Genomic DNA, 27916 nt, shown 5'->3' on the forward strand with positions numbered 1-27916 from the left:
AGTGTGTGAGCCGAGTGTGAGAGCCGAGTGTGAGAGCCGAGTGTGTGTGAGCCGAGTGTGTGTGAGCCGAGTGTGAGAGCCGAGTGTGTGAGCCGAGTGTGTGTGAGCCGAGTGTGTGAGAGCCGAGTGTGAGAGCCGAGTGTGTGTGAGCCGAGTGTGTGAGCCGAGTGTGTGAGCCGAGTGTGTGAGCTGTGGCAGTAACAATGCCTTCAGTTCAGTATCTGAGAGAGTTTATCAACGAGCGACTAACTGCTGCTGCTGAACAAATATTCTTGGAGTTTGAAAAAACGATCGTCCAGTACGAGGAAGAGATCGACCGTCAGCGCAGACTGCTGGATATCACCTGGAAACCCCAAATCAAGCTGCACAGGACAGGTGAGTGTCCCTCTGAGGGAGGATCCTAATCACAGCTTGTAACAACCCTTTTGGGTTATAGCACCACTAGGGGGGGTTGCCCTACTATTGTAGTAGCTGTGGGAGTCTCCTAGTGGGTGTGTGTTGTTAGCGGCAGCCATTCTATGCTGCTCATGTTCTTTTCTCTCTGAGAAACCTTACTGTTGTGACCAACTGGCGACGGCGACTACCATGTATGTACGGACAGAGTAGAGCCGTGGAGACCTGGCTTATGAGGTGTAATGTTGCCACACCAAATAAAGGTCTGTTATTGGATTTAACCGACTGGCTTCGGGTTATTCGGCTAACCTCCACACCACATGCCCGCTGGACCTGCTAGCCGCTCCCGCCTCGCCAGACTGCTGTTACAAAGTGGCGCCCGAACATTGTTCTCTGGATCTTCATCGTCGTCCGGACCGACAGACGGTGGGCTCGGATATTTTTCCCGTGTTTTTCAGCGATCGACACTTCGGCTGAGGTGGCGTGTTTTTTTTTCTCTTCGTCTGGCTGTATTGGCCGGGCCGATAGGACCCAGTGAAGGAGCCGACTCCCCGCGATTTCAACGGTATTTGCAGGCACGGAAGAGCGCCGACCCATCGCTTGACACGCTCGCCTGCCGAGGGAGAGTGCTCCGTGAGTAACTGTACGGTCCGTCGGACCGCTAACTTAGTGCTGTTGGACCGTTACGACATCGGCGGTGCTAAAGCTAAGGCTAACGCTACAGTGACTTTGACTCAGTGTTCGTTCAGAGGGACGTGTTGTTTTGTGTGAAGCATTGAAGCATCAGAGTGAGCACGGACGCTCTCTAACTGACTGATATTGGCACTTAGGGTACTGTGTGTGAACGCTCTTTTCACTTCGCCGTAACTTTTGTGGGAGAGAGTTGTTTCGGCCATACTTTTGAAATGGCGTCCCACCCAGACACAGGGAGCGAGGGAGACGGCTACGACTCGGATGCTGAAGCTCCCAGCCTGACAAAGTACATCATCCCTCGCTCTACCCCTCATGACCTCAACCTTAAGGTGGAAAGCTTGCAAGAAGAGGTGGAGAAACTGCGAGTCTGCTTGCACGATTCGCTGGAGCTACAAAAGAACCTTCTGAAGCACTTGGATGGTGGCGCGAGAGGGGAACTGGGGGAGCAAGTATCTCCTCAGAGAACCCCCAACCCAGTGGCTTTCTCCACACCGTTCACGCAGAAAGGGATTAACACGGAGCCCCCTGTGCTTCTCCAGCGTCAGTCGGCAGAACTCTGCAATACATCGAGGATGATCGCTGCAGCGCTGCACCAGGCCAAGCTGGAGCCCCCAGTGTTCGCTGGTGACGGTGGAGTGTCACCGGAGGAGTGGCTCCAATCAGTGGACAGCTACAGATCGTCACTGCGCCTGACCGACTCGCAGGTTCTGAGGGAGCTCCCTCACTTCCTCAAGGGAGAGCCCAGTAAATGGTTTAGGGCCCTCAGCTCTCACATTACTACATGGGCACATTTTTACCAACTTTTGAATCAGTGTTTGTGTCAGCTGATAACCAAGAGCACGTTTGGCGGGGCATCCTCGATCGCGTCCAATCACCGGAGGAGCCCTCCCGACGTTTGTAGCTCACATGCTCGGTGAGTTTAATAAGCTAAGGTGCCCGCCGCCGGAGCATGAACAGATCGAGCTCATATGTAAACATTCATTGGAGAAGTATCGGGTTGCGTTGTACGGTACGCCGGTCCCGTCGGTTATGGACCTACTGCTTCGCGCGCACGAGCTCCACACAGCCTTAGGGCCAGTTGGCCGCTCAACCCCTACTTCATCCCCTAGTGTTGCAAGCGCGAGAGAACCACATTGTTTTAAGTGCTCCCGCCCGGGGTTTACCACACGCACGTGCCCAAGTTGCACCTGGGTCGCCCCAAAAGACCGAGGTCCTACCAGACCCAGGGCAACCTCCCACCGACCTCTCCCAGGCCCACCGCCGGGCCTGGAACCGGCCGATACAGAGGGGCTTGATTCGCTGCCAGCAGCTCGTGCGGCCAGTCAGCAGTCGGGAAACCCCCGGGGGGGAGGACATTTCAATGAGGCAGCCCTCCCCCCATTCACAAAGTACGCCTCGCCCGCATGATGCCCACCACATTGTGCAAGGCGTCGTGGGGCACATGGAAGATGTAGAGTCTGGAGCGCACTGGAATACTCCACTGAAAGCCAAAATTAACTTCAACTCAGTGGCAGTGAATGCTACGCTAGATACGGGGCATCCCTGTCTGCTGTGCGGGCTGAACTCATTTTGGAGAACAACTTGTCTCCAAGCGGGACCCAGCAGTGGATGGGTCCACCGGTGAGCCTAGTAGACGGTGCTCGCTGTCTTCCGGAGGGTGTTACATGGCTGCCCATAGGGTTCTTGAACAAAAGGTTTTATCACCGGTTTGCTGTCATCCGCAACTTGTCGTCCCCCTTTGTCTTGGGGATGGACTTTATGAGCAGGGCCTCTTTGACAATCCACATCCCCTCGAGAACCGTAGTTATGGACGACATCCCATGCCCAGGCGCGGATGTGGAGGAGGGTTGCTCAGTTGATCTGTTGGGCGATGATAATGTCATTATGACGCTTGACATGGTAGAGCCCTCGCTGGAGACCAAAGCTCTGGAGGCAAACCTAACAGATAGTCAGAGAGAACTATTAGTTGTCCTCCTTGAACAATTTAGCAGTATGTTTGATGGTCATTTGGGTCGCACACCTTTAACTGAACATGTGATCGACACGGGAGATGCGAGGCCTATTAACCTCCCCCGTACCGCACCTCCCCTGCAAAGAAACAACTCATTGAGGAGCAGGTCCAAAAAATGCTGGAAGATGGCATAATCGAACCGTCCATGAGCCCCTGGGCCGCACCTGTCGTGATCGTTAACAGGTTGGGCGCTGACCCCCGGTTCTGTGTGGACTTTAGGGGGCTGAACCAGGTGACTCGGAAGGACTCATACCCCTTACCGCGGGTCGATGAGTCTCTTGACTTCCTAGCGAGAGGTCGATTCATTTCAACATTGGACCTGGCGAGGGGTTACTGGCAGGTGCCGGTCTCAGGGGACTCACGCCCTAAAACAGCCTTTGTTTCCCATTGTGGGCTGTTTCAGTTTCGCGTGCTCCCTTTCGGACTCTGCAACGCACCAGCCACCTTTCAGAGGCTGATGCACAACGTCCTCAGCGGCCTTGTTTACAAGACATGTGCTGTATATCTGGACGACATCGTGGTTGTGTCCCCTACCTTCGAACAGCATTTGGTGGACCTGCGGGAGGTCCTTGAGAGACTTAGGTCTGCGGGTCTCTCGTTGAAGCTTAAGAAATGCCAGTTCTGCCTAAAGGAGCTCACCTTCCTGGGCTACCGGGTTACCCCGGATGGCATTAAACCGGACGACGACAAAATCAAGGCTGTGATGCAGTTCAGAACTCCGTCCTCAATGAAACAGGTGCGGCAGTTCCTCGGTCTGACGGGTTACTACCGCAGATTCGTAAAGGAATATGCTCGCCATGCAGAACCTCTGCACGCCCTGACAAGGCAGGATGTTGCCTTTCAGTGGGATGACAGGTGTCAGGAGTCCATGGACTTCCTGAAACAGAGCATTGCGACAGCGCCTGTCCTGTCACTCCCCGACTTTTCCCGGCCTTTCTCCATCCATACGGATGCATGTGACCTGGGCTTGGGGGCGGCCTTAATGCAGAAGGATGCAGAGGGTAGGGAAGTAGCGGTCGCTTACGCGAGTCGAGCTCTTCACAGGGCAGAGAAGCCATACTCTACGCCAGAAAAAGAGTGTCTGGCTGTGATTTGGGCTTTAGAACACTTTCGTCCCTATGTGGAAGGGCTTCACGTGACGGTCTTGACTGACCACAACAGCCTTAAGTGGCTGATGTCACGCCCAAACCCCACTGGCCGGTTGGCGCGGTGGTCCCTGCGCTTGCAGGACTTTGACTTTACCATCGTACATAAGGCCGGGGTGCACAACAGGGTGCCAGACGCTCTGTCTCGCAACCCACTACCTGCACCAGAGGGTCCTCCTATTGAAATCTTGCCGGAGCATGCTGTCATCTGGGGCATGGATCTTCGTGCCCAGCCTCCCTTTTGTTAGAGGATCGAACACAACTAAGGCAGCTGCAGTTGGATGACCCAGGTGCAGGTCCGAAGCTCCGAGACCTGGAGTGTTCCCCCGATCTGGGTTCGGACGTCAGTCCTCCACCATCCTTGGTGGTCAATGATGGCCTACTCTATTACCGAGGCCCGAAACTTAAGCGCAATCTTCGGCCACAGGGGGAGCTGAAGCTGTATGCTCCTATGGCTCTCCGGGGCACCTTGTGCGGTTATTATCATGACCACCCTACAGCAGGTCACCTGGGGATTGCTAAGACACTAGCGAGAATGCAGTCTAGGTTTTATTGGCCCAAGATGGCATCTGACGTTAAACGCTACGTCTCGTCGTGCCCAGTTTGTCAACTCACGAAACCCAGTCAAAGAAAGCCGGCGGGCTTCATGGTCCCCATTTCGCCCCAGCGACCCTGGGAATACGCAGGGGTCGATTTTGTCGGACCGCTACCTCGCACCGCTTCGGGGAACTCGTACATACTGGTCTTCGTGGACTACTTCTCCAAGTGGATCGAAGTGTGTGCGGTTCGGGATGCGACGGCTCAAGTGGCAGCCAGTAAGTTCATTAACGAAGTGTTTGCTAGGCATGGGGCCCCTAGGTACCTTATTTCGGACAGGGGCTCACCTTTTGTCAGTGAGCTGTTTGAGTCTGTTCTCTCCACTCTTGGGTCCACCCACCGCCTCACGACGGCGTATCATCCGCAAACTAATGCGACCGAAAGAGTGAACAGAACTCTCAAAACGGCCATCCGCGCATACGTGGGCGATAAGCACGCGTCGTGGGATAAGTTCATGTCCCAAATCTGTTTCGCGCTGCGCTCAGCTCCCCATGAGAGTACAGGACTCAGCCCTGCTATGATGTTGTATGGTAGGGAGCTGGAGACACCCCTTGACTTGCTTACTAAGCCGTCTGGAGAGAACGAGGAGTCATCCATGCCCTACCCGGAGACCCTTAAAGCGTCGCTTCAGGAGGCCCACGATCGTGCCAGGGAGACACTGGCTCGCAGCCACGCTAGGCAGAAACGCTACTACGACCTGAGACGCCGGCCGATGACCTATGCAGTCGGAGACTTGGTGAAAGTCAAAGCTCATCATCGCTCGGACGCTCAATCTTGTTTCACGGCCAAGTTGGCACCCTTGTTTACAGGCCCCCTCCAAGTTACTCAGACGCTAGGGGAGGTCAACTACAGATTAGCCAAGATTGACACTGGTGAAGACGCAGGAGTCTTCCACGTCGTGAACATTCAGCCGTTTTACTCCTGGGACTCCGCATCTCCTTCAGGGCACCGGATTTCGGCCCAGGAGAGCCTGAATGACACTGAAATGTGGGAACAGCCCTCATTCCCGAGTTCAGGAGATATCAGAGCAGGCGGGCACCCCGCTGTGAGCGCCTCTGAGTCGCCACCGGCCGAGGGGGAACACTATCGTTTGAGACCCCGCCGGTGCCCCAGAATCACTGATGGTTGGACGGCTACCAGGTGGACTAACCGTTATCATACGGACAGACTCAATGTTGACTGAGGGTTGGTCTCGTACATGTACGTGCTGTAATTATTCTGTTCCTAAGGGGTGATTACTTGTTCTGTTCCACTGAGCCCTCGTCATCGTGGCCCGTGAGAGCCTTTGTTTGGTTTTCTGTTGTGCTGATTTGAGTGACTGGTTATGTTGTATGTTTGACGGTTTCCCTTGTCTATGACCATCTCTGGAAGATGGATTGGCAGTAATACTGCATATTCTGTATTGTTTGCTTCAAGCACTAATTTTGTTTGTTGATTGTATTGACTGTACCGATGCTGTATAACAATTCCTCCACAGCCTGCTTACTACCTTAAGTAGCTATGTATAGTGAAAGGGGGTAGCGGGAGGAGGGTTGCCTGGGTCCGGCTGAGGACAGCCTTCTAATTGCCGGGGGGGTGATGTAACAACCCTTTTGGGTTATAGCACCACTAGGGGGGGTTGCCCTACTATTGTAGTAGCTGTGGGAGTCTCCTAGTGGGTGTGTGTTGTTAGCGGCAGCCATTCTATGCTGCTCATGTTCTTTTCTCTCTGAGAAACCTTACTGTTGTGACCAACTGGCGACGGCGACTACCATGTATGTACGGACAGAGTAGAGCCGTGGAGACCTGGCTTATGAGGTGTAATGTTGCCACACCAAATAAAGGTCTGTTATTGGATTTAACCGACTGGCTTCGGGTTATTCGGCTAACCTCCACACCACATGCCCGCTGGACCTGCTAGCCGCTCCCGCCTCGCCAGACTGCTGTTACAAGCTCTGCGGGACATTTATGATTGTGAGGACTTTTTGGAGATGTGAGCTAACAAAGAGCAAACAGAGGACAGGACTGCACTGTGCTCCATTCAAACAGCAGGCGCTGAAATCAGCCTGGATTTGAGCCTTTTCTCTGACCTGGATCCATCACTCAATCCTGTGAATCGTTTGAAAAACTTTTTGTTTGGCGGTGAAACGTGTGTGTTTGATGGTGCGTTCAGGTGCACCTCCTAAACTCAGTAATCTAGCCTGAAAAGGTTTTTCCTTGATTTCCTTCTTCTTCTTCTGCAGAGCTGTAAAGAGTTCAGTGTTAATGTCATAACAATCAGTCTTTTTTATTTCTCCATCAGTGACGTCAGAGTGGGCGCCCGGGCCCTTTGTGATGATTGTCATAAAAGCTAAAGTCACACATGTGCACGGTTCCTGTGGTCACGTTTACACTCGTGTGAGAAAAACAAAGTCCAGCATGTTGTTGTTCAGAGTCACGGACGTGACTGAAAGAAGTGACACAGAGTTTAATGTGCAGCCTCGGCACAATCAAACCTAATATTGAAATTATGAACTGCTGCTGTGCTGAGGTGGCTTTACCTTCCAGATGTTTGTCTTTATCTGAATAAATGCAGATCTGACATCAGTGACTTACAGCCAGTGTTGGGTAAGTTACTTTAAATTAGTAACTTAGTTACATTACTAGTTACTTCTCTAAAAAAGTAACTCAGTTACTTCAAGTTACTCGTTACTTTCAAAGTAACTAGTTACTAGGGAAAGTAACTTTGGTTTTACTCAGAATTCTCTTGTTAATGTGTTGCTTCCGTAACTGGATACCCAGCCAGACTGCCAGTCTTCTATCTTGCTTACATGCCACAAGTGCACTGTGCCACCTACCAACAGAAAGGAAAAAATAATGCGCACATTTCCACGAGAGAAATCCCACGCCTGGACCGTCGTTGACCGCCGCCATGATTCTAGCCTGCTTTTTACATCCAACACAAAAACTGCAGTCGTGGTGCTTTTGATTGTACTCAGAACTTGGAAATTCTGCCTTCTGAATAGGAAGATGTAGGTAACACCAGACTGCAGATGAGCTGCATACAGAGCTGGACTGGGACAAAACAATCGTCCCGGGCATTTTGACTAGAGACCGGCCCACCATTATAGGAAAAATCATAAAGCCTTTGAATGAAAATAAACACTGTTGTGACAGTGATGTACACTGTTCTGATGGTATATATGTATCAATCTATCAATTTTTTTTTTCAATCTTTATTGGCAGACTTCATGTCCATAAAAACAAGACAGAAACACACACACATATATATATATGTGTGTGTGTGTGTGTATATATACAAACAATTGTTTGTTGTAAGACTCAGATAATTATTTTTTTAAAAGCGAGACATTTTAAATGAGAATAATAAAGAAAAGTATTTCTTTGTGCCCCCCTTTCCCTGTTAATGCCCTACCTGGCCCCCTGGCAACACTTTGCTAGACCCGCCCCTGCACAGTTACCAGCTGTCAGCTACGTAGAAAAGGATCCTGGTGTTATTTGTCTCTCAGAAACAGTTCATAACTTCCCTTCAACTCATCCATGTCACCTAAAAGGTAAACCTGTTTCTCCATCACCTGTTCAGCTCTGATGATTCAGTAAGGACATCTCCTGGTTTCATCTGCATGTTTCCCTCTCACCAGATAACCAAACCGACATCATGACCAGCAGCTTTACAGCTGTGGCTCCAGCAAACATCAGCTGATACTAGAAATTAATATTAAATAAATTCTAACAACAGCTGATCAAGCTTAAACGTGCTGCTGTTGTTTAACGCGACATCCGCTGGTTTCCTCTTTCTGGCGCAAAGTGGGCGATAAATAAACAAGAGAGAAAAGCCGATCAGCTGATCATTGATCAGTTTCGTGATTGAAGTAGAAACAGGAGAGAATGAGAGAAGAAGAGGCAGCTGTGCAGCTTCAGCTTTGTGTCTTTTTCATTGTAGCTGAAGTCCGGGACAAACTGTGTTGCTTTTCACCTCAGTACGAAACGCGTAATATTTTCTCTGAATACCAGACGATTCTATTTTTTACGGGACGGTTGGCAACTCTAATAATTAACCGTATGAACAAAATAAAGTTCAACATCAGTAACATAGCACCCACCCAGCTGTATAGAAACTCCGTCATGCTAGCTAGCACGCAGTACGAAAATGTCAGCATACCGAAAATAAACTCCACCTAAACTTGGTTTATATCTGACTCCGATAGACTGCAGGTCATAACTTCTTACCTGAAGTTCAGTTCACCTGACACGCGGACCGGCGGCCGCTTCGGGTCTCTCCTCTTGCCTCCCTTTTCCTTCATCCACCTGCTGGCCTCCACCACTTGCTAATGTTATTGAATCAGTGGAAGCTCCACGATATCCACCACAAGAAGTAACGAGTAACGAGCCTATCTAAATCCCAGTAACGAGTAACGCGTTCCTGGTTTTGGCATAATAACTAGTTACCGTGCTCGTTACCACAATAATAACGTAGTTACTGTAACGCGTTAGTCCCAACACTGCTTACAGCTGATTGGATGGCTGAACTCTCACATACATGAGCGGCGCAGTCATGCTGTAAAGTCCTGTTAATGTTTCTGTGGTTGTGACTTCTTTCTTCTGTCCCTCCAGACGTCCCACAGCAGCAGGTCTGTGAGGAGGAGGAGGAGGTTCTCCCTGAGCAGCAGCTCTGGAACCAGGAGAGGAGCTCCAGTGTGGACCAGGAGGAACCAGAACCTCCACAGATTAAAGAGGAACAGGAGGAACTGTGCAGCAGTCAGGAGGGAGAGCAGCTGGGACTGAAGGAGGAGACTGAAGTTCATAATGATCCTGTGCAGTACGAGGAAGAGATGGAGCGTCAGCGCAGACTGCTGGATATCACCTGGAAACCCCAAATAAAGCTGCACAGGACAGGTGAGTGTCACTCTGAGGGATGAATTTTACTCATGGGCCGTTTCATAATACTCGTGTTGCCAGTCCGGACTTCGTAAGTTCACACGGGAGTCCGGACTTCCCGAGAATGCGAGAAAACAGCGCGATCATTCCACAGCTGAGCAGCAGTGTACTTGATGACATCACACAGAGGTTTTTACTGCCATCCCTGCTGAACTGTGATTAATATTTGCATTGGAAATTACACGTGATGTAGTAGATTTCTTTAAGAAAAAAAGATGTATTAAAAATGTATTTTAAGCACTTGATCTGTTTCATAATGTCTAATAAGCTTCATGAAGGAAACACAAGCTTAATCTCTCTTAATAAAAATAGTATACATGTATGCGCGGCTCACACTGCTTATTGAGTAAAAACAAGCAGGTGAGATGTTAGAAAGCTTCTACTTTTCATTTTTGCAGACCCCTAAAATCAACACTGGACTGCTGGGGTTTGGAAGAGAATTGAACAAATATTAAAAAGATAATTTGGTCAATGCTGCAGCAGCCTTCAGCTATTAACATGTGTCAGCATGCTGTTTCTGCTCCCGGAGAAAATGTTTCCTTCTGAATTCAAAGACTTTTAATGTTAGATTTTAATGTTAATCAGCTGTTACTTACTTTTCTGTTTAAAGAAGAACAGCACATTTTACATGAGGGGACATGACAGATAGCAAATATCCATTGAAACAATGTTAAATCAATATCAGGCAATTCTATTGAATCAGCGTTGAACTCTGATGTTGTTTTAACGTCACTTTCGCACCCTTGGTTACTATTGAAACAGATTACCATCAATACTTAAACCTGCAAAAAGTACAATCGTGTATGATCCACAAACAGGAAACCGATTATATGCTGGGCATTATCTTACAATTTGTCATGTCCATAATAACATTGCAAAAACGGTAATCTAATTACCGTTTTTGCAATAGTAATCCCTTACTTTATTCGTTTCCTGAAAGTAATCAGATTACAGTAACGCATTACTGCCCATCTCTGCTGACGGCTCTTTTCTGCTTCTCATCGGTAAACTCTCTGCATATTCTTTCACATGATTCAGTTTATTTTGAAAAGTCTCAACAGGATCTTGAGCTTTATTGTGAAAGGTTTATGTGGAAAATAACAAGCGGACACGCGGTGGTTTTACTGTCGTTGTTGCTAATGACAACGCATAAAAACAGGCGCTTGTCCCTCAGTAGTGTGGTTATATTAAATATAAGAGAAAGAGAGAACTTTAAGACATTAATATATCCACTACAGTGAGCATCGAAACCATGAACAAATATTGCTGTAAGCAGTTTATTTTGCGACACCACGAAACAAACCATAGCGTAAAATGAAACGAGACGTTTTTATATCGTCATCTGATATATATCGTTATATCGAACAGCCCTAAATCAGGGGTGTGCAAACTTTTTTCACTGAGGGCCACATATATAAAAATATAGGAGGGGCTGGGCCACTTACTAGAAATTAGGTATATAACCTTAACTGTAGCGTATTAAAGTTAGAAAAATCACTTAAAAGTGGTCAAATATGTTATATTGTTAAATATAATTAAAGACAAAACTGCCTTCATCACAGCTTTCCATAAATGGATCTTTATTGATTTCTTCAGAAAAAGCTTTGGTAGCTCATTCTCAGAACAGCAGCAGATTTCTTCTTGGACAGAAGATTTACAGCACAGAGAAAAAACAATAAAGGGGAAAATGGGACGGGTACATTTCAAGCTTGTTATTTAAGTTCTTAGGCTTAGCAACACACCTGTTAACGTTTGTTTGAAACGATTATCAACATTAACAGACTGAAGTGGACTTAATAACAGGAGTGCAAATAATTTTAGTAAATTATTCTGGTCAGTATCAGCTGCGCTGGGTATGTAAATCGGCCCATCCAGCCGCGGTGCTGATCCGACGCCACTCGTGCCAAAAATCCGGACAAATGTCACTTGATCAAGGAGCAGATCTGCATCAGATGAGATCAGCTGACTTTGCGTGTGCGTGCGCTGTGCACAGCGGTGTGTACTCTGTGTGTTAACAAGAAAAACGCATATAAGAAAGTGGTGCGCAAAAGCAGGGTAGTGACAGAATTGATGCGCATTATTGATATTTGAAGCATGTGTACCTGCACATGCATGCTTATTAACACACGGGTACTGTGGAAGATATTTTTACTCACCTAAAGTGCTCGTGCTCTCGTCCACTCCCCGCAAAGAAAAATTAGCAGCTGTGCGGCGTCTGTGGCATCAGTGCTCTCATCGCATGCGATGGAGTAAAAATCAAAAGCACAGCTTTATCACACAGTTGCAGTTTAATGTTGGCAGGCGAGTCTTCAGTGCGTCGCACAACTGTATTTCTGGACATGCTGACGTTGTTGAAGTCCTGCACTTTTTCCAGGCACATTATTTCGGTGACTTTAACGAGGCAGCGTTTTATGAGGTCTCCATCTGAAAAAGGCTTGCCATGTCTTGTGATGAGTTGGGTGACCTCATAGCTGCTATTGGAGCCTTTTCTGGACAATTTGAGCACAAAAAAAATACTGTTGCTGACCCTGCAGGAGAGCTACCATTTGCTTTACTTTCTGCTCTGGCTCAGCACCAGTGTAGGATGCATAGGCCTGATGTTTGGTTTCATAATGACGTCGTACATTATACTCTTTCATAACTGCCACAGTTTCAGTGCAGATCAAACAGACACGTCCCCTTGAATTCTTTGAAGAAATATTCACTCTCCCACCGTGTCTGAAATTTTCTGCACTCACTTTCTACCTTAGCTTCTTTGGTTCTGCCATGTTTGGTAACTTGGGGTAAATTTCTTCTGTGATTGTCCTTTTTGGTGGAGCAACTGCCTTGATCAACAGTAGCTCCCCCTGGTGTTAAAGCTAAGAAATGCAATACACTCAAGCAAAAGTTGAAGTGCGGGCCATATTCTATTCTATTCTATTTATAAGATTACTTGCGGGCCAATTAAAAATGGCCCGCGGGCCGCAGTTGGCCATTTGGTTTAGCCAAATTGTCACATGCTAACATGCTGTTAGCTTGGAAGCTTTTCACTGTGAGTGAAGATGCAAACTTTCCCTAAGTTTAGCTATTAGGGCATGTCCATGAAAACATTCTTAATAAAAAAACCTATGGTCATTTCAAAGAAGCTAACTAAGGCAAAGTGGTTGAAGCTAAAGCTAGAATGTGCTGGGAGCCAACCAAAAGCCAGCAGCACGTAATGAACAAAGGATCAAAGCAGTTCTGATGAACATTATGGAGATGAATCGAGAAGATCAAAAGTTCTATTTCCTGTGATGTGATGTCATTATAAACATGCTGGAGAATGTCGGATGTAACTCACATTTGATTTGTTGCACCTGCTTCCATTTAGTAAAATTTGTCAGCAACTCATTTTTACTTAATTCAGTGAATTATTCAACTTCTCAGTTCTTTAACCCTCATCTTACAGATTAGGGTCCATTGAGACCTCACAGGTTATTTATCAGCTCATTGCAGTATATTTATTACAGCTTTTCTACAGCAGCTGGTAGTTCAACCTCGCTCTGCCCTTACTGCTGATGTCCCTCTGTTGATGAGCTTTATTCTGGAGTGGGACAATTCACTCTCGCAGCCTGAATCTGTGGCCATTCTCCTTTATTATTATACTTTATTAGTAATATTTACTCAGATGATTTTCTACCACATTTTTCTTTTTCTTATCTCCTTCTGTCCCTCCAGACGTCCCACAGCAGCCCGTCTGTAAGGAGGAGGAGGAGGTTCTCCCTGAGCAGCAGCTCTGGAACCAGGAGGAACCAGAACCTCCACAGATTAAAGAGGAACAGGAGGAACTGTGCAGCAGTCAGGAGGGAGAGCAGCTGGGACTGAAGGAGGAGACGGATACCTTTATGGTGACTGTTGCTGAGGAAGGAGAGCACAGGGAGCAGCTCCTCGCTCACAGCTCTGCTGTAGCTGACAGTCAAGATCCAGGAGGAAACAAGAACGCAGATTCAAGGTCAAGTAGAGAAAGACACAAAAGTCACAACAATGCAGAAAATCCCACTATGTCAGGGAGTCACTGTAACTTTGATAAAAGTAGTACGTCTGTAAAATGTGATGTTTGTGGAAAAGCCTTTAAGTTTAATTATCTAATGAAGAGTCATTATTCAATCCACACAGGTGAGAGACCGTTCGCTTGTACAGTGTGTGGAAAAATGTTCAGATGCAGTAGCTTTTTGAAGAAGCACCTAAGCACGCACTCCGATGTGAAGCCATATACTTGTAAAACATGTGGGAAAAGGTTTGGAAATAATCGTAATTTAGTGACGCACACAAGAATTCACACAGGTGTGAAACCATATCAATGCAAAACGTGTGGGAAATGGTTCAGAATGCACTCTCATTTAAGAGTTCACATAAGAATCCACACAGGTGAGAAACCATATCTTTGTGAAACATGTGGGGAAGCTTTCAGACATCGTAATACTTTTTGGGCACATGTAAATATGTCACACAAGGGAGAAGCCATGTTGTTGTAAAAGTCAGAAGTTTGCATCACACATGTTCTGTTTTTTTTAACTGGCTACATCACCATGGTAACTTGTGACGGGAGAAGCGAGATGGACTGGTGCTGCGGCTCATCGTTTTAGAAAGTCTCCGTTTTCACTGTCCACACTGCGGCGTGAAAGCACCGTTTTCAAGAGCGTTTTCAAAACGCTGCGTTTTCCATCAGTGAAAACGCCGTCTCAGTGTGGACAGGAGGCCAAAATGGAGAGAGAACAATGTGTTTTAAAACAAAAACGCATTAGTGTGGACGTAGCCTGTATCTCTTGGCTGGGGGAGGTCTGGGCTTCTCTGCTTAGGTTGCTGTCGCCGCGACCCGGCCCCGGATAAGTGGAAGAAGATGGATGGATGAATTGTAGCTATTACAAAAACACAAACACAATCAAATGAATTTCAGTTTGCTACAGACTAAAGCAAATCTTTTATCAGGCTTTGGGACTGTAAGCTTTAATGTTTACATGGGTCCAGTTCAGCGTTTCGGAGCTCTAATGAGAGCTGAGCGCACACTCAAAGAGAAAATAATGATCACATTAAAATGTTTATTTTACTGCTCAATGCACTAAATCATCAGATTAACAGCTTTCTTCAGCATTAATCTTTTATGATACTTTCAGCTGTGATGCTTTTTATGAGTATTTTTGATGTTTTTTTATAGATGTTTTATCATTATATCATCATCAAAGCTTTAATCAAAAGTTCACATCCATCGTAATGACACCGTTTTCTCTGACTGGGATTTTAGTTTTTCTTGAGTCAGCCAGACTTTCTTTATGTTAACTATGTTGAAGTTCATTCGTACCCTTAAGATCTGAAATGTTCCAAAGTCTGATGAACTAAGCCACAGGAAGCTGGACTGCTGTACAACATTGTGCTCACAGATCCAAGCATCATTCATCCATGTAAACTCTGACATGCATCACTATAAACCACATAAAAATGTTCACTCTGCTCATTATCCAGATGTGTTTGAGGAGGGAGCAACAAAAATAAATGTAAACGGCACAGAGTGTTCTGAGGTCTGTAATGTTTCATCAGAGAAAGTTTGATTTATCGTTTTAAAGTGAGAGAGTATTCCTACATAACTGAATTAAAGAGATGTGTTCATGTGAGACGGAGTTCATGATAAATTAATTTGAAGTAATTAAATCATATTTATGTCCATAAAATGTTCATATCTGACTGAACCTTCATGTGTGATTGAATTCTTGGCAAATTATGTGAAGTAAAACATAGAAAAGAAGAAAATGAGATGAAGTGATTTCAAAGTTTAAGCTTTGTTTTAAGTCATGTATGTAATAAACTCAGAGAGGTTGATAAGCTGGACATCGGCCGATTAGACGTCAGCAGCAATGATTGGATGAGACCAGATGTAATCTCAGAAGCTGTCGTGTCCAGAGGAGAGAGTGGGGGAGGCAAGATGGCAAAGAAGTATAAAAGAAGGCACCCAGGAGCTTTTGGGGCTGCCGCTTCCTCTGGTTCTTGGAATGATTCGAAGATTTGGCCCACGGAGCCCACGGGTAGAAATCAGAGCAAGTTACACGAGAGGAGCAACCAAGGCCAGTACAGTGAAAGTTTTGTCTTTTTCCCTGAACATTTTTGACATGTAGGATTATAAAGTCAAGAAGATTTGGATTTCAGCTGTTTCTTTCAATCCTTTCCTGTTGGATTGTATCCACACAGAGAGAACGGCACGTCCTGGCCGACATCTGCCCCTTCTCTCCAGTTTCTCTCCTCACAAAGATTAGCACACATAACGAGACAATGGACGCTAAGCAGAGCAGTGATGTAGGACACAGAAGTGAAACAGGAAACAACACGGAGTTGACGAGGGGATATGTCTGACAGGGAACACAGAGACAGAAACCAAAGACTAAGAACTCTAAATAACACCGAAACCAAAGACTAGAGATTCAAAATAAGACAAAAAAAGACTATTAATAATAACCAACATAAAACACTGGGTCACTGAGCCAGGACCATGACACCCAGGTGGGAGAGGGGTGTCGCTCTGCAAGCATGCTCCAGTGTCCTGTCCCCTGGTAGGACATTTAACATGTTGGTGGAATTTGGGGAGTACAGATTTCAAACATGCCTCATGAAAGTCCCCAACAACAACATGGACGCCCTCAGAGTGCTCTCGCTGCTGTTTGCTGATAATAAGTTGGAGGTGATTGAGTGTTGAGCTAACCTCAGCATCAGGGATGATGTAAACAATGATAAGTATGGCTGCAGTTAGCTCGCAAGGTAGACAGAAGGACCTACACCTAATTGGAATGGCCTGTAAGTCCGGTGAGCAGTTACTGTCTACAGTCCTACTGTTATGGCACCAGGCCTGGAGCACAGAGCACAGTATCATTGAATATCACTTCATTTCATGGTTCTATGATTTTTGTGTTTGCATCAACTTTTCTTTTAGACTTTAGAGAGAAGTGATAGGACTAATTGGATCAGCCAATCAAATAGTTTTGTGCTTCCACAGCAGCTCTGTCTCTGTCTCTGATCTTTACTGCTTCATTTCTCTGTTGTCTTTGTCATCAGTCCAATGACACAAGAATCAGAGGTTTAACAGTGTGTGGCTCCCTCTAGTGGATGTTGTGGAGTATTCTGTTGTCTTTGCTCCAAAGGTTTTTGTACAGAGTTTTGGTGTTTCCTGTCACTGTGGGCTGCAGAGCACAGTAGTACACAGCAGAGTCAGACAGCTGAAGCTTCTGGATCTTCAGAGGAACTGATCTGATGCTGGAATCCAGTGTGGATGAAAATCTGTCTCCAGCCTCTGTTTTCCCCTCACCAACTTTAAAGCGACTCAGGAGGAATTTGGGGCTGTTGTTTCCATCCTGTTTGTACCAGAAGAGATAATAATTTGATAAACTGCTGGTGTTATAGAGACAGTGAAGTGTTACTGTGCCTCCTGCAGCAGCAGTCTCTTCTCCTTTTGCTTGCAGCACGTTGTCTTTTTGTGCTCTGCATTCTGTAAAACACCAACAAACAGTATCAGTGTGCTGTTAAAGAATCATGTCAATGTTGGATTGATATCAAAGAAACAGAGTTGTGTTCATACCGAGGCACATAGCAGCCAGCAGCACTGAGATGAACAGAGGCGTCATATCTGCAGTGTAGAGTAACTGTGAGCTACAGCAAGTATAAAGAAGCTGTGATCTCTCTGTTTAGTCTTCATCAACACTAAGTTGGTGGATTAGAAGGAGGAGCCTGATCACAGTGACAGGACTCATTCACAGCCCTGTGTTATTCCCCCTGCTGACAGCTTTACACTCAGCACGTCTTTCTGCTGCTCTGCTTTCATTGGATATTTGCTCCTATTGCAGGAAGCAGGTTTAACAGAATTAATGTTCCAACTCAACAGAAGGTGATGATAAACTACTCAGCACCACTCTTCAGCCTCGTTAGTCTTTAACACAGGAAACATAGTGAGACAATGCAGCATGCAGACATGAAACACATGACAAATGGGGAGGCGTGGAACACAAGGAGACGAAGCGGGACGAAGGCAAGGACATAACTCACACGTTAAAGACGAGACAGAAGACAGGAAACAACTCATAAACACAGAGACCCACAAGGAACATAAACCAGACTCAGACAAACTAATAATACTAGAACTTAACATTATTTCATAAGTAATCAAAAATACAAAATAACTGAACTATAACCAAACTAACAACATCACGCAAACTAAATATTAACTTAAGAAATCAAAAATACCACATAAACTAAAAACGCTGAGACACAGACCCGCCCCCTGACACAATGGGCTGTGAGGTCAGTTCCTTAATCATAATTATGCAAATTCCCATGACCATTGATCAACAACCACTGACCAAAACCCACTGATCAAAGAACACTGATCAATGGCCATGAGTACCATTCACAGAGAGTTGGGGAATGGCTGCAATCACAGCATTGTAAGATGGTGACAGATGTACCCTTAGGCCCCCTCCTCGATTCAGAGATGGTCTTTCCCTTTTCACGTAAATGGCCTCCTTGACTCCGCGCTCAAACCAGCGTTCCTCCCTGTCCAGGATGTGTACATCCTCATCATTGAAAGAGTGTCCACTGGCCTGTAGGTGTAAATAGCCTGCAGAGTCCTGGCCTGATGAGGTTGCTCTTCTGTGTTGTGCCATCCGCTTCGCCAGAGGTTGTTTGGTTTCCCCGATGTATAAATCCTGGCAATCCTCCTGGCACTTAACAGCGTACACTATGTTACTCTGTTTGTGTCGGGGGACCCGATCCTTGGGGTGGACCAGTTTGTGGTGCAGCGTGTTTTGGGGTTTAAAAGCCACAGAGACCCGGTGTTTAGAAAAAATGCGTCTCAGCTGCTCCGATACTCCTGACACATATGGGATCACTACAGGTTTTTGCTTGGGCAGCGGTTGTCCTTCTCTCCTGGATCGGCTGGAGCTTTTTTTTAGGAGCCTTTCCAGCGTAGACAAAAGTCCAGCTGGGATAACCACATTTACTCAGGGCCTTGTGCAAATGTACTGTTTATAAGGTTGGGGAAAGCTGCAGTCAGCTGAGACTGAAAAAGTCACTTGGATGAATGAAGAAATGTTTCCCACTGAAAACTCTTCCTCCAGATAAATTCAGAGGCAAAGCTGATGATTTGCCTCCATGGTCCTGGGTCATTTCTCCCAGTGTTTTGAGTTTTCTTGTGTTTTTGTCATTATTATAATTTATGTCCTAACAAATGCACTTTGTTAGTCTTGAGTTTATAGTATAGTGCTGGGTTGTTCTGTTTAGATTTTGATTATTAGATTCCCTCCGTGTGTCTGTGTTTGTGTGCTTGTATGAGTCCTTGTGTCTCGTTTCCCTCTTTGTGTTCCATTCTGTTTCCCCGTCATGGCTGTGTCCCAATCCAGCGACCGCATACTTCCTAGTACGTGCAGTTCGCGTGCTACGTACGGTACTATAAGTACGAGAAGTGCGGAAGTGAGAGGCTTGTGAAATGGGACGGTCTAGCCTTCGTCGTGCTGCTCAGGTTGCCTAGCAACCATGATACTAACCGCGAGAAACGTTTCATACAGCTTTGTGTGACAGAAATGAAGGAGAAAAAATGTTTTGTTGGTCATTCATTTTTTATGACATCACTTTGATCAGTTGAGTATCTGAGGCTGAGATTATATATTAAATTAATATGAAACTTGTTGCTGCCTTTCATAGTGTGTAACTTGAAGGCCCTGAGTACTTTCTCCCACACTGAAAACACTGGGATGATAACATTATTTGAACATTACCTAATAAGACTGATTCAGGACAGATAATTAGTTATGTTAAACTTTCCTAGCAGTCCTTCACAAACAGGGAACAGTCTGTCTATTCTCTCCATCTGTCAGCTGCTGCTGGCTCTTCCTCCTCCTCTTCCTCACACACTGCTGAGTTTGTCCTGGTGGATCATCAGGGGTGCAAAGCCTCACAGATGATGTGCAGCAGTGGGTCCCTCAGTCTGTCCTCACTCTGGACACTTGCAGTCGTCACACATGGAAATCAAATGTGTGATAAGCTGCAGGATTCAAACACAAGTGTAACTTATAAATACATGTTCATACTTTTATTCCACAATCAGAGAGAAAGAAACAGAGAGAGAGTGCAGGACAGACAGACAGGTGACAGTCTCAGGTGTACACACTGCTACAAAACAGCACAAGAGAAGGAGGATTTAGTGTTTGTGTTATTACGAGTGCTAAACAAGAAGAGTTCCCAGATGGTCCAGTGGACACATGTGTGACTCCTGTGATTAAAGCATCTTTCTTTCAGCTTAACGACTGAACCGTCAGCTCGTTCAAACACACGTTAAAGTCCGTTTGGCTCGACACCACCGAACAGAGGCAGCAATATAACATAGCTAACATTAACAGTGCAGTGAATCCTGCTTGTGCCGTCATATTCAGGACTGCAAACCGAGCAGCATCACTGACTTTCAGCTTGTTGTGTTTGTGGATATATGACTGACTTTAATTATCCATAAATCATCACATTCTCTGTAAGATTAAGGTCAGCTATTGTATTATTATATTTTAAAGGCTTTAAAACCAAGTTACCGCTGAAAGTACAAACATCGCTAATGTCACATAACTTTGCCGACATGTGGCCAACAGTAATGTTTTAATGTTCTTCATTATTAAACATTCTCACATAAATAAGTGACATCATATTCAGTACTTACTTTTGACAGTTCACTCTTCAGCCGCCCCACTTCAGCCATATTATTCGGCAAAATTATCCACACTCACCGCCACGCTATGAATTGTGGGATATATGGGACCATGAAGTGTACACCAGACCACGCTTCAAATTTGGGGTTGATTCTGGGAAGATGGCGGAGTGAGCAGTTCAACTTGAGTGGGCTCCGAGGCTTTTCCTGAAAAGAACCTCCTTTATGTCTTGACCGCAGTCAAGTAAACCGGAATTCCTCAAATTGATGCAAACTTTAAAAATCTCAATGAGTCTGAAATTTCTTTAGCTGAATTGGATACTGTTGTTTCCCAAATGGCGAGCGGTAAATCACCAGGTCCCGACGGAATCATTACTGAATTTTACAGACATTTCTGAAGTGACATTAAAGATTTATTATTAGAGGTATTTAATGAATGTATAAATCAGGGGTGTCAAACGTACGGCCCGCGGGCCGGATTAGGCCCGCAAATGGGTTTAATCCGGCCCGTGAGATGATTTTGTAAAGTATAAAAATGAGCTGCAATTTTTCAATAAAGAAACTGCTATTCCAATTGTGTCCATTGGATGGCGCAATAGCAACTGTGAGCTACTTTGTTTTGCCCGCGAAATTTAAACCTGATGTGCTTTGGCACCATCATTGCCCCAATATGTCTCTGTCAAAAAAGAGAAAAGTGGATGCAGAGTGTTCCAAGAAAAATGGTCATCCTCCTATTTATTCATGGAAGTGAATGGGAAAGCTGTATGTTTGGTGTGTTCCCAGCACGTTGCAGTGCTGAAAGAATATAACCTCCGTCACCACTATGTGAGTCTTCATGCCGACAAATATGACAACTTTCAAGGACAGCGGAGAAGAGAGAAGGTGAATGAACTGTTGGCGGGTCTGAAGAAACAGCAGTCTGTGTTTACTCACAGCCGAGACATCAGTGACGCTGCAGTGAAAGCTAGCTACCTCATTGCTAACGAAATTGCACTAGCTTGAAAACCATTTAGTGAGGGTGAATTTGTAAAAACATGTATGATGAAGGCATCGGAGACTGTGTGCCCTGAAAAGCGCCAGGCCTGTGCAAATATCAGCCTGACAAGAAACACAGTTGCCGACAGGATCTCTGATCTTTCAGCGGATTTGGACAGACAGTTGAAGCAAAAAGTAAAGTCATTTATTGTGTTTTCAGTTGCAATTGATGAAGGCACGGACATTACAGATGTTGCACAACTGGCAATTTTCATTCGCGGAGTTGATGACACATTGACCGTCACCGAGGAGTTCGTGGAGTTGGTACCGATGACAGATACAACGACCGCAGCTGATATTTTCACCGCACTCGTCGGCGCGCTGGACAGGGTCGGAGTGGACTGGTCCCGCGCTGTCAGCCTGGCTACAGATGGTGCGCCCTCAATGATCGGGAAGAAAGCAGGCGTTGTAAAAAAGTTCAGAGATAAAGTGCAATCTGCAAATGCAGGACGTGATTTTTGGACTTTTCACTGTATTTTGCACCAGGAGGCTTTGTGTTGCAAGTCACTGAAAATGGATAACGTCATGAAGGTGGTCATCCAAACTGTTAATTTCATCCGATCCAGAAGCCTCAATCACCGTCAGTTTGACAGTCTCCTCAGAGAGAAAGACCACATCTATGGCCTGCCATACCACACTGAGGTAAGATGGTTGAGCCGAGGTGCTGAGCTGAGGCGTTTCTTTGATTTACGAGAAGAAATTAAACAGTTTATGGAAGAAAAAGGCAAACCAGTGTTAGAATTTCATTCCGCAGAATGGATGTAGGACCTTGCATTTATGGTGGATGTTACAGAGCACCTGAATAACCTGAACAAACAGCTGCAAGGACGCAACAAAGTTGTCACGCAGTATTATGACAGCATACGTTCTTTCAAGTTGAAGCTGTTACTGTGGGAGACGCAGCTCGCTGGCGGTGATGCAGCTCACTTCCCCTGTCTGCAAAATGTGTGCACGATCCAAAGTGTGGCAGATATGAAGCAGTTCAAAGATAAAATAACGGGACTGTTACTAGAGTTTGAGCAACGATTTCAGATTTTTGGTGAACTGGAGAAAGACTTCAAAGTTTTTTGCTCGCCGTTCACCGTGAAACCCTCTGATCTGCCCGTCAGGATCCAACTTGAAATAATAGACTTGCAGTGTGACTCAGACTTGAAGGGCAAATTTGCCGCAGCTGGCTTGAAAACATTCTATCAGAATCTCTTGCCAGGTTACCCCAACTTGACAGCCCTCGCTGCAAAACTGTTGTGCATGTTCGGAAACACGTATCTTTGTGAGCAAGTTTTCTCTGTAATGAGCATAAATAAAACAAAACTACCCTCAAGGCTCACGCACAGGCACTTGAATCACATCCTGAAGTTAGCTGCCGCTCAGGATGTGAAGCCTGATATTGATGAGCTGGTGAAAGCTAAAAGATGCCAGGTATCAGGAGTCAAACTATGCAACCCCACTGAAAGTGCTGCATGAGACACCCTGATATACTTCTGTGAATCACTGAGGCACTGTGTGCTTGTGTGTTCTTTGTCCTCAGAATTTTCAAATAACTTGAGATGTTTTATGATTAGTAGCTATGTTGTGCCTGTGCTATTTTGAACATACTGTCCACAGGCTCTAGCTTTATTTTTACGTTGATCGTATTAAAACAAAGAAAACAATCTGAAGTTGTTGTTTTTAAGTTATATATACAATGATTTTACCAGTCCGGCCCACTTGAGAATAGACTTTTCTCCATGTGGCCCCTGAACTAAAATGAGTTTGACACCCCTGGTATAAATGATCAGATGTTATCTCCAACTATGAAATGAGGAATAATTTCTTTACTTCCTAAACCAAACAAGGACTGTGTCCTTTTAGATAACTGGAGACGTATCACACTTCTTTGCTGTGATTACAAACTGTTAGCTCATGTCTCTGCCAACAGATTAAAAACAGGAATAACTCAAATAATAGATGCGACACAGTCCGCCTTTATAAAAGGACGTCATATCCATCATCATACCCGTTTAGTATTAATTCCTCATGATAACCTTGTTTTATTTCCTGATTTCTTTAAAGCTTTTGATTCTTTGGAGCATAATGTTTTATTTAAAGCTCTGGAGGCTGTGGGTTTGTTAGTGTAGTGAAAATGTTGTACAGAGATAGAACAAGTAGTATTGCACTCAATCAAGGGTTTTCTAATAGTTTTAAAATTAATCGTGGCATTCGGCAGGGATGCCCTATCAGCCCGTTATTGTTTATTGTTGCAGCAGAAATGCTGTTTATATCAAACTCTGTTCTGTGTAGATTTTTTGCTCAAATGTGATTTTGAAATATCTAAGATTCCTCTTAAGTTGTCTAGTTTCTATAAGCAAGCTTTGGATTTTCACCCACAATTCTGTGTTGTGGAGTAACAGGGTCATAGTCATCAATAAGAATCCTTATTTAAATCAGACTGGTGTGACAGCGGTGTGTGTTTTATTTTTGATCTGCTTGATAAAAACAGAAACTTGCTATCTTACGAAGAATTTATTGATAAATATAAATTGGACGTTTCATTTAATAATTATAATAAGGTTTGTAAAGCGATACCCACACCGTTGTAAATACTTTAAAGTATTCACTAATAAGAACATGCTTACCTTCACTGACGATAGGTAATACCTCAATAAAGGACAAACAATCTAATAATAAGTTCATCTCTAATACCTGTAATAGTATTCTGTAACTATAATGTCAATGTCAGACATGACCTTGATAGCATGTTGACAGAAAAGTCATTTTCTTGTTACCTAAAATACCCACGTGCGCCTAAAATGAAAGAAACACACTTCAGAATCATATCTGACATTTATCCAGTTACGGTTTAAGTTTGAGGCCGACTCTTGTGTTTTCTGTTCTTCCGATCCAGAAACACTAGAGCATCTATTTTTCTCTGGTCATGCTCCTGTGTTTACCGTCTTCTTGAATTACTTTTGTCAATATTTTAAGTCACTTACACTTATTTCAAATATGAATAAAAAGACTGCTGTACTATACTGTAAAATCACAAAGTACTTGCTATTCTAATGTTCCTGCCTGTGTCACAAGGCCTATGTTCCTTATTATTTTACCCTAGAAACTTTTATTTTCTCCCTTTGAAGCTAAAGTGACTTGCTTCACCACCTTTATAATGTAAATTGTTACAATTCTGTATATGAAAATTTCTTTCAGTAAAGGTTAAAAAAAAAACACTTCAAATTTGGGGAAATCGATGGCGCATTTGGGGTACACTTTGGATTGGGACAGCCGTCGTCGCGTCGCTGTGACGTAATAGGTCTCAAAATGCGTACTCCGGAGCGTGCGGTCGCTGGATTGGGACACAGCCACAGCCTCCTCTCTCTCTCTCGTGTTCCCTCGCTCCTTCTCCCTCGCCCTTTCCTCCACTTATGTGTCAGTCTTGTGTTCCTCTGTTTCCTGTTTTATTGTGAAGGTCTCGTGTTTCCATGTTCGCCGTGTCTTGTTGTGTTTCTCCTGTTTTTCCATGTTTTAATAATTCATGTCAGCTGTGTTCCTCGTGTGTTCCCACTTCCTCCTTATCCTTCTGTGTATTTATGTCAGCGTCTCCGTCCTCCCTCACTGTGTGTTCATCTGCCTGCCTAGTTTGTTTTGTAGTCCCACATTAGTTAATGTTGGTTATCCTTGTGTTCAGCAATAAAGCTGTTTTTGAGTTTACTTTTTGCCTGCCCGACACGTCTGTCTTTGGGTCCAATCCTGCCTGCTTCACACACAGTTTAGTACATTTCCCTCAGTCTGACATGGATGAGAACTTATCCATAAGTGTGATTATCTTTTAAGCGAGGTTTGGACGTTCCAAATCTGGAACCAACCACCAGTCCGGGCCACGGTCTGAGTAGCCCTCATCACTGGGATCACTCTCACACAAACTCAGACCAGATGATGTATTAATATAATATATTTCTCCTGGGCATTCCCATGATGCACTGAGTGTTTCTTCTTTGCTTTTTTTGTCCTGTCTTCCTCCTCTCACATCAAACCCACTGTCACCACAGTGCTTTCTCATAGTGGGTCATCTGATTGTTGGGTTTTCTCTGTATTATTGGCTTGACTTTACTATATAAAGTGCCTAAAAGCAAATGTTGTTGTGATTTGATGCTATATAAATCAGATTAAATTGACTGAACAGTTTGTGGTTGGCACAGATCAGATTTGGCAGACTGTTTATAAGGTGACATTCAAAAGTTTATACTAAGTCTACATATAAGAATAGCATTTCATGGGCTCAAATTACAAACATTTCTTCATCAATAACTTAATGAGAAAAACTCTGACAAACTGGAAGTCGACACTGAATGTTGGAGACCTTCAGGGCCTCAAACAGATCAAACAGGTTTTATAGATTTCATGGTTGATCTTAAGTTTGATTAATAATAGTGGTAACACCGATGAACTCCATCAAAACCATGTTTGTGTCGGATTTGCTCAACTGTTAACATATTTTTCATTTATGTTATTACATAATAATGTTTTTTGCTTTAAATCCTGTTTTGTTTTAGAATTGTTTCAGGACTCTGTTTATGTGTATTTCTGTATTTTGCTTATGAAGAACCCGTCCCATCTAAAATCTGCAGGAGCAGGTCTGAAAAAGATTTTGCAACGAAGGAGCTGCAGAGGCGGAACAAAGCTCAGTGCGCTCTTCTGCCGGAACTTGACTGTGTGACACCAGGCGGAAGTATACAAAGAAGAGGCGGAAGCCCCGTTTTGTGAGCTGTGCAGTGTGTTGTTGTGTGAGCTGTGGCAGTAACAATGCCTTCAGTTCAGTATCTGAGAGAGTTTATCAACGAGCGACTAACTGCTGCTGCTGAACAAATATTCTTGGAGTTTGAAAAAACGATCGTCCAGTACGAGGAAGAGATCGACCGTCAGCGCAGACTGCTGGATATCACCTGGAAACCCCAAATCAAGCTGCACACAGCAGGTGAGTCTGTGTCTTCCTTCATCTAAAACCTGCCTTTAAATCACGGAGTCCCTGTTTGACACAGTTATAACCTCCGCTGTGAGCAGCATGTAGCCGCTGTCACACCAGCTAACTGCTGTTTGATGGCGTGTCGGGTAAAGGACACAGGAACCAGTCCAGTTAGCTTTTACTGCAGCCTCGTTACTGATTAAAAGGAGCCATATTTATGTTTCTGTCCTCCAGACGTCCCACAGCAGCACGTCTGTAAGGAGGAGGAGGAGGAGGTTCTCCCTGAGCAGCAGCTCTGGAACCAGGAGAGGAGCTCCAGTGTGGACCAGGAGGAACCAGAACCTCCACAGATTAAAGAGGAACAGGAGGAACTGTGCAGCAGTCAGGAGGGAGAGCAGCTGGGACTGAAGGAGGAGACGGATACCTTTATGGTGACTGCTGCTGAGGAAGGAGAGCACAGTGAACCAGGGGGAGACGAGGAGCAGCTCCTCTGTCACAGCTTTGCTGGAGCTGAGAGCCAGGATCAGGAAGGAGGCAGGAGTGCAGACTCAGGACCGACTAGAATTATATATCGAATTCACTGTAACAATCCTGCACACGCTCGCATGTTAGCGCGTCAGAAGAACTCTGACGCAGGTAAAAAGACTTTAAAGTGTGATGTTTGTGGAAGAGCCTTCAAGAAAAAATGCCAAGTCAAAGAGCATCGCAAAATCCACACAGGAGAGAAACCGCATTCCTGTAAAGTATGTCAGAGAAGTTTTACTCAAAAGAGCACCATGCTGCGCCACATGATAATCCACACTAAGGAGAAGTCGTACTCCTGCCTGACGTGTGGAAAGACCTTCAGTCAGAGCGGGAATCTGTACGTCCACATGAGGATCCACACAGGCGAGAAGCCATATTCCTGTAAAACATGCGGGAAAACGTTCGCACGGAGCAATCACATGTTACGCCACATGAAGACTCACACGGGGGAGAAGTCGTAGTCCAGAACTTTCCAAGCTGGAAAACCATCAAGCATGCATTCAGGTTCAAACACAGTTTTTAGACTCCAGCAGCAGTTTGTTGGAGTCGCTCTGTGCGAGGTTGGTCACATGATCAGTTTGACTTGGGGGAGGGGTGCTCATGTATTAATTTACTTTTCTTCTTCTAGAAAATATCACGTCGAGTCTTGGAACACTACGTTTGTTAGTATGAATGAGAGGCGGTGAGTTGTGATATGAAATGATGAAGAGATGGAAGTGAAGCTATTCTTCTGTAAGGCGACTGTTCCTGTGTGCAGCTGAGCTGTGCTGAAGTTTCACTGATGTTCGACGTGCAGCTGTTTAAACGTTAATCTAAGGAGCTTTGAAAGGAAAGCTTTTGGACGTCTTTAAGTTGTCTTGAAGACGTTTAATCCGAGAAGCTTCTTCAGTTCTAAGAGCAACTGGTGGGGAGTCACGGGTTTAAGCCCTACATCTGTACACCTGCATCTAAAGGTCAAAGGTCACTCTTTGAGGATG

General features: G+C 45.1%; 1 protein-coding gene across 5 annotated transcripts; it reads left to right on the top strand.

Annotated features, from left to right (window-relative positions):
• The first annotated feature begins 90 nt into the window (after positions 1-90).
• LOC102077488 (zinc finger protein 23) lies at positions 91-27721 on the top strand. 5 transcript variants are annotated; one of them, XM_019347571.2, is made up of 4 exons: positions 100-375; positions 9433-9714; positions 13453-13726; positions 13891-13909. In XM_019347571.2, exons 1-4 carry the CDS (start codon positions 204-206, stop codon positions 13892-13894), a joined length of 732 nt encoding a protein of 243 aa, XP_019203116.1. In that variant the 5' UTR covers positions 100-203; the 3' UTR covers positions 13895-13909. The 5 variants fall into 5 exon arrangements, with proteins under 5 accessions (XP_019203111.1, XP_019203114.1, XP_019203112.1 ...); XM_019347566.2 differs by having other exon boundaries at positions 91-375; positions 13453-14510; XM_019347567.2 differs by having other exon boundaries at positions 92-375; positions 9433-9545; positions 13542-14509.
• The last annotated feature ends 195 nt before the right edge of the window (positions 27722-27916 follow it).

This window comes from Oreochromis niloticus, linkage group LG18 (assembly GCF_001858045.2).
Source record: "Oreochromis niloticus isolate F11D_XX linkage group LG18, O_niloticus_UMD_NMBU, whole genome shotgun sequence".
In the NCBI taxonomy this organism is placed as follows: domain Eukaryota; kingdom Metazoa; phylum Chordata; class Actinopteri; order Cichliformes; family Cichlidae; genus Oreochromis; species Oreochromis niloticus.

Excerpts from the sequence above, each read along its gene's own strand:
- LOC102077488 (XM_019347566.2), top strand. The coding sequence starts at position 204 with ATGCCTTCAGTTCAGTATCTGAGAGAGTTTATCAACGAGCGACTAACT. Across the intron at positions 376-9,432 it reads AATCAAGCTGCACAGGACAG|ACGTCCCACAGCAGCAGGTC; the intron begins GTGAGTGTCCCT and ends CTGTCCCTCCAG. Across the intron at positions 9,715-13,452 it reads AATAAAGCTGCACAGGACAG|ACGTCCCACAGCAGCCCGTC; the intron begins GTGAGTGTCACT and ends CTGTCCCTCCAG.